We start from the raw sequence: 12,375 nt of genomic DNA on the forward strand, positions 1-12,375 counted from the left end.
CGCATCTATACAGATGCATCCGTTTCCTGTAAATAAGCCCAAATATACCTGATAACCAGTGGCATAAGGGGAAAAAGAAAATAGTCTGGTGGTCTAATCAAAATGTGAATGACAGTTGATTCATGCAATGACAGAAGGAGGCTTGATCAAATAAGCAGATAGCTGAAAAGGGAGCAAGCAAATGCCCTGCCTGTAAATGTTATTTTTTGTGTTGTGTTGATGACATGAGTTCTGGTAGATACTAAAGGCTGTCTCTATAAAGACTAAAAATCTTGCTGGCTTATTTAAATCAAGAATTGCACTTCAAGTATGCAATAGCTGCAGGAGCTCATCTATACATCTAATGTTGTCTCTGGCAAGAAATAAAACATAAGTACTGTGTTTACTTTTATAAGCATTGTTTCTGGTTTTAATTTAAATATGTGACATTTTTGTAAATAAGTAGTTTTCCAAAGATGCTATAGACCATCGAACTAAAGTTTTCTCAGTATGTGTTTTGAACCTAATGCATTTGAAACTAAACATTTTGAACCTTTATCCCAGATGTGCATCAGTCAAGGTGCATGCCCCCACCCCTAGTTCCTGCTCTACTCCTCCCTGCCATTTTCTGTCTCCCTAACAATATTTTCTCCACATATGTCTTGAAAAAGATTTTCTTTTAGAAACTAATGTAAGGAAAAAAGTTCCCACATGAGCTGTCTCGCACATACTACCAGAGTACCCTCTGCCATAAATGGTTTTTGAAAATTTGTTTTACCTGTTGTGTGTGTGCCATTCATATATGAATGTTTTTGTCTTTACAGAATAGCTGTAAATTCTTCAAATCGTCTCCCAACTGATCAGCATCCCAAGCCCCCACTTTCCACCAAAATCACAATACGTTTTTGTTCTCATAGCCAGAGCCATTCAGTAGTAACAAAGTTGCATTCTCCCTCTCTCCTTTAGGCCAGCATGCTGCTACTGCGGAACAGCCTCGTCGCTCTCAGAGGGGAGCAGTGACCGTGAGCAAAGAACCTCGTGCCACATCTACAGGCAACGCCTCCCCAGCAGATTTTGTACTTTAACTTGCCATCGTGTGTTTTGTAATTATTGCTTTAAAATCGTTTCGAAGTTTCAACATATTCATGCTCTATGTTGTGCTAGCCTCACGCTCACCCGTTAAAATGTGAACTTACTTTAGGGTTTAGTAGGAAGTCGTCGTCAACTAGTAAGGCTTGTCCTGACTCATTGGTACTGTAAGGTCTTCATTTCCCATCGTGCCTTGCAGGACGTGCTCCATGAAGTGCAATGGTTTCTGGCAGAATCTTTAGAGGTTGGCCATATACACCATTTTGGACTGTGTTTCAAATATGCCCCCCAATGCTTAGTATGGGATTTCATGGGAAAATTAAAACCGAAAAACCACATTTAAGGAATCCAATACATGGAAAACCCAATTGAAGGAAAAAACATTTGGGGGCTTGTTTACTAGCCCCTTGCTCCACCCGTACGTCCCTTTTCCCATGTTAAAAATGACGCAGAAGTGGCGCAAGAGGCTTGTAAATAAGTCCCATGGAGGATATACATGTAAGGGGAAAGTTAAAGGAAATGCATAAATAGAAACATCGGGCCTCATTTATGAGAAGGGACGCATCGCTGCGTGAAAGCAGCGATGCGTCACTTCTTAGTGTGCCCTCCTTGCGACATACGTGATGCGTCATATTTACTGTACGACGCATCACGTTGCACGGAGTTACAGATACGTCAGTTTTTCTGACGTATTTGTATAGCGCAAAAGTGATGCATTGCTGGAGTGTGTCACAAAAGTGATGCAACTCCAGCTATGTGTCTTTTCACATGGGGCAGGCGTAAGATAATGACGCATTTGCGTCTTAGAAGAGGTGCATTGAAATCTTATAGATTTCACTGCGTCACTTCTATGACCCGTCTTGCGTCAGAACGTCCCCCCCTGCATACATTATACCTGGAGGAGGGGTTTACAAAGTGGCGCATCTACCTAGATGCGTCACTTTGTAAATATGGTGCAACAAGGCAATTTTTTTACGCCGCTGGTGCATCACAAAAAGTGATGCACCGGCGGCGTAAAAGTGACGCACGGCCTCATAAATAAGGCCCATCATTTGCAAAAAGTATAGAGTAAGGGGATTGGATATGGTCGGGTGTAAGTCTCGTTTAATAAAGGTGTTTCGGTGGTGATTCCCCCAAAGTGAAAAAAGACCTCCCTACCCAACACACGCACACACAAAATGCAAACACATTCTCCCTCAAGGGATAAAGATTCAATGCAAACCTTGCAGAAAGAATACCAACATAAAAAGTCATGTTCATGATTAATGGCCTTTAGGCATTTAAAATAAGAATGCCGAAGATAATTTTCTGAAAAGTGCATTCTATGAGTTGACTTCCATGAAATGATAAAAGCTAGTCAGCTTGAAAATTCAAATAAACATTTTAGATGAAATGATTTGTTTGTAACGGTATTTATGAAATCGGGTTTTTTACGGACTCACATACAACTGCATCAAGTAAATCAGAGGTTTAATTCATAATCACAGCCATGCAGTGGTTCTCAGAGCACTTCTAGATGGTTAGCAAGACAGGTCCTGCTTTCTCGGAAATTGGGCCTCATGGGGGAATTAGCCTGTACTTCTGCCCCTACCTAGAGTTAGTGATGCACATTGTGGTGGTAACCCTATGAGGCGGTGTTACTGGCTGTTTAAAAGTGAAACCATAAGAGACCATTTACATATGAGGAAATTCACAATCTTATTTACTCCATAATGCCTCCTTATCTGCTGGACTTTCACATGGAGATTTTAACTGCTTTCAGCTGCCAGAGCTCTCAGAGAAAGAATACTGGGGCATATTACCAACAACTAGCGATAATTATCGCTATGTTGGTTTAGCTGCGATATTTTTATCGCCGATCTGCGGCGATTGTTATCGCTTAGGAACCTTGCTATTCTCAAGGTTTATCTCCTAAGCGATAAAAATCGGCCGAAATGCATGAATATCGCTGAAAAGTCAGCGATATTCATGCATTACCGAGCTAATGCTCTTAGCCATGTTAGCTTTTGGAGATATTCGCGCTTAGCGAATATCACTGACATGCAAAGCGGGGCCCAAGATGGTCGCTATCTCCTACAAGCTGTAGCTAACTGGTGTTAGCGACAGCAAGGTAATAGGGAGATAATTGTATCTCCGCTTTCTTGGCTTTTAAAGCCAAAAAAGCAGAGATAAACCCCCTTGATAATATGCCCCACTGGGTCCAGGATTCCTTTGCAGGCCCTGTAATTCTGATGGGGCTGGAAATAAAATGATGACATTAAGTAAATATTTGTAATAGGGACCAATGCTATCAGCCCCTTGAATATTGTGTCCTTTTTGACATAGCTTTAATATTGCACTTGTAGGGGATCATGCATTTTTTTGTTTTTTCCAGAACTTGAACCTAGAGAGCTGGGCATGAAGGCGGTTGTCATGCATAATAATATATCGAGAGGTCATCAAGATAATTTTGGTGACCAGCAGCAGCTGCCCATTGTTTAATGGCTTGGGTAAACTATTGTGGTGTGTCTGTTTCCAATAGACATGTGTGTGAGTAATGTTTAGATAATAAAAATAACCAGCACCCTTGGTACATTGATCTGCAGTTCCTTGACTATGAATCCAGAACTATCTTCTCACACTCCCTGGGCAGTCTGATTTATTAAAGGTCATCGAAGCTGCATGTGCTGGGCAAAAAAATACCCGGATGTATTGCAGGAGTGGGTACTATGGAAGAGGGTGAGGGGAGAAGAGAGGATTTCTCCTTGCAAGAACGATGGAAAAGGAGAATTTACTGGCTCAGAGTATCTTCAGAAAGATCCCATTTGCTACATTGTTATGAAAAATCAAACCTCATCACATCTTCTTTCATCCCTGCCCACAGGTTCTCAATTCAACGTGTATCCAAAATCTAAGCTGACCAAGGTAGGAGGTCAACAAACAGCTAATGGTTATGACTTTACATTTCTCAATCTTCCAAAGTGCCAAGAAGTACTTGATGAACACTAGTTTGGATTCAGATACAATGAACATTTTGTTTGCTCTAAAATGTAGTTCTATGGCAAGGTTTAGATTTATTTATCCATATGAGAGACTCAGGGCATGCATTTCTGCCAAAATCTAAGGCAATTGTATGTGTAATGGATAATTTAAGAGATTTTAAATATGTTTGTTATCAGTCACCTCTTGTGATATCCTTAGGGTGAAAGCAAGTGGGACGAGCCTGTCTGTGATTGATAATAAATGTTGTGGGTGGTGCCACATTTCTTCCCACTCATGACTTAATGAAACCAAAGGCTGCTGTAGCTGAGGATCTGACGCATGTGTGGGAAAAACGTGTGTACGTATATCCTTTCCAAGGCTGTCTATCAGTCGCAGGTCACTAACAGCATATTAAAGTACTGACTGTGGAGGGGCGATCCCCGAATAACTGTGCCAGTTTCAAGGCTATTGATGGTACAATGTTTAGATGGTTTGCTGTGTGTTTCCTTTTCACCTACCGGAATACAAAATGACAACTCAAAACTGCTGTGTTTCACTTATGAACTGTCATGTTTGCCTCTGAACAGCCAAATCTGTCGGAGAAATGGTTAATTCATGCCATGTTTTCACACTGTGAGTTCCAGACTGCCTTCAGTTTGTCATGCCCAGACTGTCAGGCTCCGCCTTTGAACTGCTAGACTGCACCCTGTTCATCTCTGTCCTTATTGTCTCATTTGCGCTGCTTCATTTTGGAAAATAAATATGTATGAATTTTTATTTATGCAAAAAAGGCTTTGGTGTTTTATTCAGTTTTGGGGCACATCATTATGACATATGGCGGCAAGGAGGCAGGGCCGACTTTAGGGCAGTGCGACCGGTGTGGCCGCATTGGGCACTGACCTCAGGGAGGGTGCTGTGTTTAGTTATAACTTACAATTTAACTCCTTGCGTGCTGGTGATGGAACCACTCCATCACCAGCCACGGACGCGCTGTGCTGGTGACGGAGTGGTCCGTCACGGCCCGGCCGCTGCGCCTGCGCGGCATCAATTTTGCACCTGAGCGGCGCTTTCTATTGAGCGGGGGGGCCGTGACGGAACCACTCCGTCACAAGTACAGCGCTCCCGTGGCTCATGACGGAGTGGTTCCGTCATGAGCAACCCCCCTTCCCCCCAGCGCTGTGGCGGTAATTCCGCCACGGCCAAGGGGTTAGAAGCACCTGCTGCAGAGTTCCTTGTGCATCCAGCTTTCAGGCAGCAATAAAAATGTCAAGATAACTTTTTTTTTTTTTTTTTTTTTTTTAACTTTATTGTTAGGAAGGAATAGTGGTTAATCAGTTGCATACATCCAATCGGTAATCGTTACATTTCATACAAATTATCATCGCAGTAACTTACGGGCTACATTCTCGTAACTAAGACAGTTTCTGCTGCGTCACGGGTCTCGTCTACGCATCCAATGTATGATTTTTACCCCTTAAGTGCATTCCCTTAATAACCCCTCCCCCCAACTTCAGTGATGGCTACATTTCTTACCATTTAAACCATTAGGAACAAACTTCCCAACATACCCCCCCAACCATGTGTCATCATAACCCCTTGACGTCTCCCACAGCTCGCAATAGCCTGCGTCGCTATTCGTATTGCAGTAAAAGGCCAGGTCATTGCCGCCCATGTAACCTTGTCATGTTCCCGAGGCCAACGCCCCGCAACCGTTCAGTTACTCCTCCTCTCCCTCTGAGTCTGATTCCTCTCCCTCTGGTAAGGGCTCACAAAGTTCCCCTCTGTACATGTTCCATGCCGCCCAGACTTTGTTCCATTTCCGGGGCGCTGCTCGAAGCACATAAACCGCTCTCTCTGTCACCATTAGGATGTCCATGTTTTTAGCCCATCTACTGGCGGTGGGTACTTCCGGCGCCCCCCATTTCTGTGCTATATCCCGTTTAGCTACTGTCATTGCCAGTGACGCCCAAATCAGCTCATATCTACCCAGATCGTTTGGGTCCCAGATGTTTAGAAGGCACTTACGTGGTTCGGGTAAAATGGAAAGTTTGAGGGCCTGGGAGATGGATCGGAGCACCTGTCTCCAGAATTCGCGTATTTGTGGGCATTCCCATAGTGTGTGGAACAGTGTCCCTTCCTCCCCGCAGCCTCGCAAACAGAAGGGGTGTGTTGCTCTTTGTATTTTGTGCAGCAGTGTCCTGGTGTAATAGATGCGGTGTAGGATTTTAAGTTGTACCAGTCTGAGCTTACTAGAGATTCCCACCTCCTTCGGGGAGGCCAGGGCCTCATTCCATTCAAATTCGTCTGTCTCACCTAGTTCCCCTTCCCTTTTTCCCTTAAGCTTTAGCGTCGGGTCTTTGAGATTGTTGATCAGCTTTTTGTATGTAAGGGAGGTGGCGCTTTGGAGCATGAAATCTGTTAGCAATCTATCTTCCAAAGGAGAGGAGTCCGGTAGTGTGGTGCCAGCAGGGATTGCCTGTAGTAATGCATGCCTAATCTGGACATACCGAAACGTTTCTGTGGGTCCGAGGTTATATTGCTGTTGCAGCTGTGGAAAAGGTATTACTGATTCATTGTCCCAGAGGTCTCCTATTGTAGAGATGCCTATTGAGTCCCACCGCTCAAACCCCTTACAGCCTCTCAGGTTCCCCAACGCCTTCGTGTCCCACAAGGGCGTCATTTTAGTGAGTCGGCCTACCCAGCCCAGACGGGCCTGTGCCACATGCCATAGCGCCGCCGTGTGTTTGGTCGGACCGATTAGGGCCTTCAGTTGTGATTTGTTGTAGAGCACGGACAGCATACAGTCCGTCCCAAGTAGTGACCAGTCTGCCCGATAGGCCGGGTCGTCCTTCGGGGCGTGGATCCAGTAGTTTATAATCTTGAGTTGGGCCGCCCAGTAATATAGCTGAATGTTGGGGAGCGCTATGCCTCCCTCGTACCAGCTCTTTACCAGCTTGTCATACGCTATGCGCGCCGGGCCTGTGTTCCAGAGCAGGACAGTGACCATCGCCACAATCTGTTGGAAGTAACGCTGTGGTACCAGCTGTGGAGTATTTTCCAGGACGTAGAGGAGTCTTGGGAGGGCCATCATCTTGTACAGTGCCGCCCTGCCCAGTAGGGTCAGGGGGAGGGCCGCCCAGTGCTTAACATCTGCTCGCAGGCGATCTATGGGTGGTTTTAGGTTGTTCACAAAAAAGTCTGCTTCCCCGCTCGCGATGACAATACCTAGGTACTTGAAAGAGGCCGACGTCGAAAGCATGGGACAGTTCCCCTGCAGTCTTGGCTCCGGGCCTTTTAATGTGCATATGGTGGATTTCGACCAGTTGAGAGTGTAGCCCGATGTGCGCCCATGCGTGTCACAGAGGTCTAGTAGGGCTGGGATGCCGGTCTCGGGTGCGGTCATGTATATGAGCATATCGTCTGCGTATAGCGAGACTTTGTCCTCCCATCCCTCCTCCCATTTGATGCCTGCGAACAGTGGTGTTGACCTGATTTGGATGGCCAAGGGTTCAAGCACCAGCGCGAAGAGCAGGGGGGACAGGGGGCAGCCCTGCCTGGTCCCCCTGCCCAGTGGGAATCTCGGCGACGTGTGGCCATTGGCCACCACTTGTGCAACGGGTTTCGTATAGAGCAGCCGTATCCACGATATGTATTTCGGCCCAAAACCCATGCGTTCCAGTACCACGAAGAGGTATTCCCACTCTACTAAGTCGAACGCCATTTTGGCGTCGAGGGAGAGGATTACCGCCTGCTCCGTGAGGAGGTGTGTACGGGCCAACACTCCGTGGACTCTTCTGAGATTCAACGCAGTGCTCCGGTGGGGCATAAAGCCCGACTGATCAGGGTGGATTAGGGTACTGAGATGGGGCAGCAAGCGGGTAGCTAGAAGTTTAGCTAGTATTTTGGCCTCGATGTTCAGTAATGATATCGGGCGGTACGAGGTGCACGCCGTCGGTGGTTTCCCCGGCTTGGTTATTGCTACAATCGTGGCCGTGCGTTGATCCAGCGGCAGCTCTAGTCTGTCCCTACTCTCTAAATACATGGCCAGCAATGGGGCACTGAGGTCTGCAGCCACGGTCTTGTACCACTCTACCGGTATCCCATTAGGGCCCAGCGCTTTACCTGACTGTAACGCCTGGATCGCCAGCTGGATTTCTTCCCCCGTCGGGTCTAGTTCTAGGGTGTCACTATCCTCTTGTGTAATGCTGGGGATGGTAATGTCTGCGAGTGTTGCCGTCGCCATTTGTCGTGTGACCCTCCGTTCCGGTGTATAGATTGCCTGATAGTGTCGTGCCAATTCGCCAACTATTTCTTCTGGGTGTACCAGTGTCCGCCCATCCTCTGTGTTGAGCCTATGAATACCTCGCACTCCATTCCCTCTCTTATCCAGCCATGCTAGCATACGACCCGCTTTGTCGCCCACATCGTAGATTCTATGTCTAGTGTTTGCGATGTATCCCTTCTCTGTCGTTTTGAGGTGGGTTAGGTATTGTTGCTGCCGGAGCATGAATGTGTGTGTCGCGGACGGGGAGGGGTCTGTCATATGAGCATTATTGGCCGTGTCAAGTGCAAGTTCCAGGTCTATGAGTTCCTTTCGTGAGTCCCGTTTGTGTCCCGTAATCGCCGCAATGGCCGCCCCCCTGAGGACAGTTTTGTACGCCTCCCATAGGGTGGAGGGCGACTCTACTGTGCCTGTGTTTTCAGCAAAATACAGCGACGTCACCAGTTTGAGTTTCTTTCGAATCTTGGGGATTTTCAAGAAATTGGGGTAGATTGGGTAGAGTCGAGCATTCCGTTTCCCTCCGGTGGTCAGCGATAGGACAATTGGAGAGTGATCCGAGACCCCCCTGGGTAGTGTGTCCACTTTTTCTACCATATCAAGTCCCAAACCCAGTGTCATGAAGTAGTCTATGCGAGATAAGCTATTATGTACCGCTGAGTAGTAAGTGTAGTGGGTGGTCTCAGCGTGCAGTTGCCGCCCGAGGTCTACAAGGCCTAGGGCTTCCGCAAAGTCTGACAGTTGTGCAGTACCTCGTGGTCGGGTTCTGGAGGGAAAAGTGTCCTTAAGTGGATCCATGACTGCGTTAAAGTCCCCCCCAACAATCGTGTCGCCATCAGGGAGATCAAGAAGGAATTTGCCCAGTGCTGGTAGGGCCACAGAGTGTAGGGCTGGGGGAATATATACTGAAATCACATTTAGGGCCCTGCCCTCCCACTGCCCATGGATCGCGGCAAAGCAACCTTGGTCGTCCGCCACACGGCGGGATACCATAAGGGGGGAAGATCTTCTCACCAGTATGCCTGTTCCCCTGGAGCCAGTAGTGAAGTCGGCGTGGACCGCCATTGTGTACCCACGTCTGTCTAGGGCTTTGCAGGTGGATCCCGTGAGGTGGGTTTCTTGTAGGAGGACCACATCTGGGTTTTGCCGCTTTATGGCCTGGAGGACCAAGCCTCTCTTGATTTTGTCACCCAGGCCCCGGACATTCCATGTCAGTATGCGTAGTGGGGGAATCCTCCCGGCCGTGGAGGGGCCCTCGGCGGGCGTGTGATTAAGTGGCCTGGCCATTAGGCTGATGAGGGAGTCTTGCACACAACGTGTGCCGTGGCTTAACCCATGCGTCGACTAGTGTCGTGTTGTGTAGGAAACATGCAGATGTCAGGGTTATACTATAATGTAGGTGGTGAACGATGACTACAAACAAGAGTAAACATTCCAACATATAAACTTCAAACCCATCCCCCCTCCCTGCTACCCTGCTCCACGGACAAACTCCCGCCCGCATCCCCAACTGTGCAGAGTGCTTCAGCCCTCCCCTATTCATCTTACTTGCTCGTAGGGTTGGTGAGTCCCCTCTGGGCACTGCCTGTGCCCACCCTACTCAGCCACGTCCGAGCCACGGTCCCGTGGCCCACACAGTCTCGAAAAATAATACAGTTAAATGCTACACCGGAGCCAATTGCCCAGAGTCTAGCGGATCCCTCTCAAGGTCCGATTCTATTTCTGTCTCGCCTCCCTGGTGTGGCAGGTGGGAGGACTGACTGGGTGGTGTCTGTTCAGTACGGTGTCTCGGTCGGTCTCGCTGTGAGCGGTGCCGTTGCCCCGCTGGTCTCCAGCCCTCCAGCCATTCTTGAGCCACCTCCGGCGTGTCAAAAAACCAGGTCTTCCCCTCGGCCACTATCCGCAGTTTAGCAGGGAACATCATGGAATACGGCAGTTCCCTGTCGCGCAGCGCTTTCTTAACCTCCGTGAAGGACTTACGTCGCCTGGCCACCTCTGCCGTGTAGTCTGGGAAGAACGCTAAGGTTGCATTTTGAATCCGTACTGGTGGTGAATTCCTCGCCGCCTGCAATATTGCGTCCCTGTCTCTGAAGTTGAAGAGCCGGGCTAGCACCGGTCTCGGAGCCGCCCCCGTCTTGGGTGGGCCCCCCGGGACTCTGTGCGCTCTCTCCACCGAAAAGAAGTGCGACAGGCCCTTGGGCTGGAGTTTGTTCTTGATGAGGTCTTCTACATAGAGGTCCATGGCCCCCTTCCCCTCCGTCTCTGGAAGCCCAAGGATACGTACGTTGTTACGGCGTGAACGCCCTTCCTGGTCGTCCAGCTTGTCGTGCAGGAGTTTGGTGACTTTTTGCATCTTTTCCATGGCCAACTGGGGCTCTGAGGTGTCTTCCACGAGTGATTTCGTGACCACTTCCACCTGCGACACCCTCTCCGCCATTTTGTGAAAGTCCGCTCGCAGCAGTGATACTTCTGAGGAGATGGCGCCCACTGTAGTTTTCACCTCTGAGAGTGTTTTCATGATGTCTTCTAGCGTTATTTTCGTCGTTTTTTCTGCTTCCTGGGCATGGCCTGTGGAGGGTCGCCCTGTAGTTTGCTGTTGTCCCTGGTGTCCATAGGCGAATTTATCCAGTTTGGCTTGCGTGGATCCGCTCCTGAGGCCTTTTCCCGCCATGGCGTTGGGGTCTGCTAGTGCCAGAGATATGTCCCAGGCGATCGTGGCCTGCGAGTCGATTGAGGTCTCTGGTAGGCGGTATCAGCCAGATAGTAGTAGGTCTCACTGGTCGTTAGCGTGGGAGTCGATGAGCCGCTGGTGCGTTTCGTGTCGTTGCCCCCGGTAGTCTCTCTCCGGGATGGAGCGGTCACTGTGATCCCCCCCTCGCTCCTCTGCAATGCACCGTCTCTCTCTATCACAGCGGCTAGTATAGATGTCGGGCCCGGGCTGCTGCCCTCTCTCATGCACTGGACAGGCCGCCGTGTGTCGGGTCACCGCCGTTGTGTCTACGCTGCCGGTGGCGTCCAGTATGGCGTGGGCCTGGGGGGTCCCCCTGTGCTGATATTGCCCCCCGTAGTGTTATGCCGCCAGTTAAGTTCTCGTGGGGGGGGGGTGTTGCAGGATGTCGTCCCCGTTCCGCGCGGCCCAGGCTGGGGTTGCACCGACCTCCGCGTCGTTCAGGTCCCGCTTGGTGGCCGTAGCAGCCCGTTTACCACCGGAGGACGACGCCAGGAGTTTCAGGCTCGTTCGGGATTTTCCGGCAGGCACCGGGGTGCGATCACTTCCTGTGGCCGGCTCCGCTGCACTTCCGCCGGGGTCCGGATGCCACGCAAGGTCGGTGCTTCTTCACCGGCTGTAGGCCCCAACTCGCCACTCGATGTAGCTCAGGCTCCGGTGCATCGATTTCTTTGAAACTTGGACCGGTGACACCGCTTGGGTCCCGGACTCGAACGACGCCGCTTCAGGCGTGCTTGGTGGCGGATAAATGTGACGGATATGTTGGAAGGCTGCAGTGCCCTTGGGAGCTCTCACACTATGCGGCCGCCATGCTTGGCTGCTAGCCACGCGTCCCTTTTTTTTTTTTTTTTTTAAATATATTTTTATTGCAGGAATCAGTAAATCGTTACATAATCGACCAGCATTATAGAACAAGCAAAATCAATGAAACACAACCCTCCGTCCCCCAGCAATAGTTCTCGTACACAGCCATTTAGCCCACAACCCTGCGGTCGGGCGACGAAATTCAATGGGGGCTCAGCAGGAAGGCGAAGCTGGTCCTTATGATCCACTGTCAGTCATCTGCTTTTCCAAACAAGCCTACAAAACCCAGAAAGAAAACCCCACCCTCAAAACACTATGAACCAAAGTAATCCCTACCCAACCCCGCCATCAGTGCACGGTAACAACCGCAGCAGGATCTGCGAAAGGACCCATGGGGAAAGCAACAGAGCTGAAGAGTGCAATCGTCTATCGGGACTTGGGGCGAGCTGCTTCTTCACTTTCAGAGTCGCTGGGGGCGCAATAATCCCTGAGGGCCTGCACTAACGTCTCCCACTCTAGCGCTGCCTCCTGTGCC

At 49.3% G+C, this 12,375-nt stretch overlaps 1 protein-coding gene across 2 annotated transcripts in view; it reads left to right on the forward strand.

Moving 5' to 3' along the window:
- The window catches only part of SNX32 (sorting nexin 32), a 305,491-nt gene extending 300,672 nt beyond the window's left edge, over positions 1–4,819 (forward strand). Inside the window, exons 13-15 of one of the 2 annotated variants that reach the window (XR_015299987.1) lie at positions 946–1,608; positions 1,650–2,861; positions 3,273–4,819. Coding sequence is in view for 1 of the 2 variants with exons in the window: in XM_086938325.1 (XP_086794451.1) it covers positions 946–999 (54 nt within the window). In the remaining variant the exon portion in view is untranslated. Of the gene's footprint in view, positions 1–945; positions 2,862–3,272 lie in introns of those variants that run through there. The other variant, XM_086938325.1, reaches the window with a different exon arrangement.
- Positions 4,820–12,375: the final 7,556 nt, after the last annotated feature.

This window comes from Lissotriton vulgaris, chromosome 9 (genome assembly GCF_964263255.1).
Source record: "Lissotriton vulgaris chromosome 9, aLisVul1.2, whole genome shotgun sequence".
Classification (NCBI taxonomy): Eukaryota; Metazoa; Chordata; class Amphibia; order Caudata; family Salamandridae; genus Lissotriton; species Lissotriton vulgaris.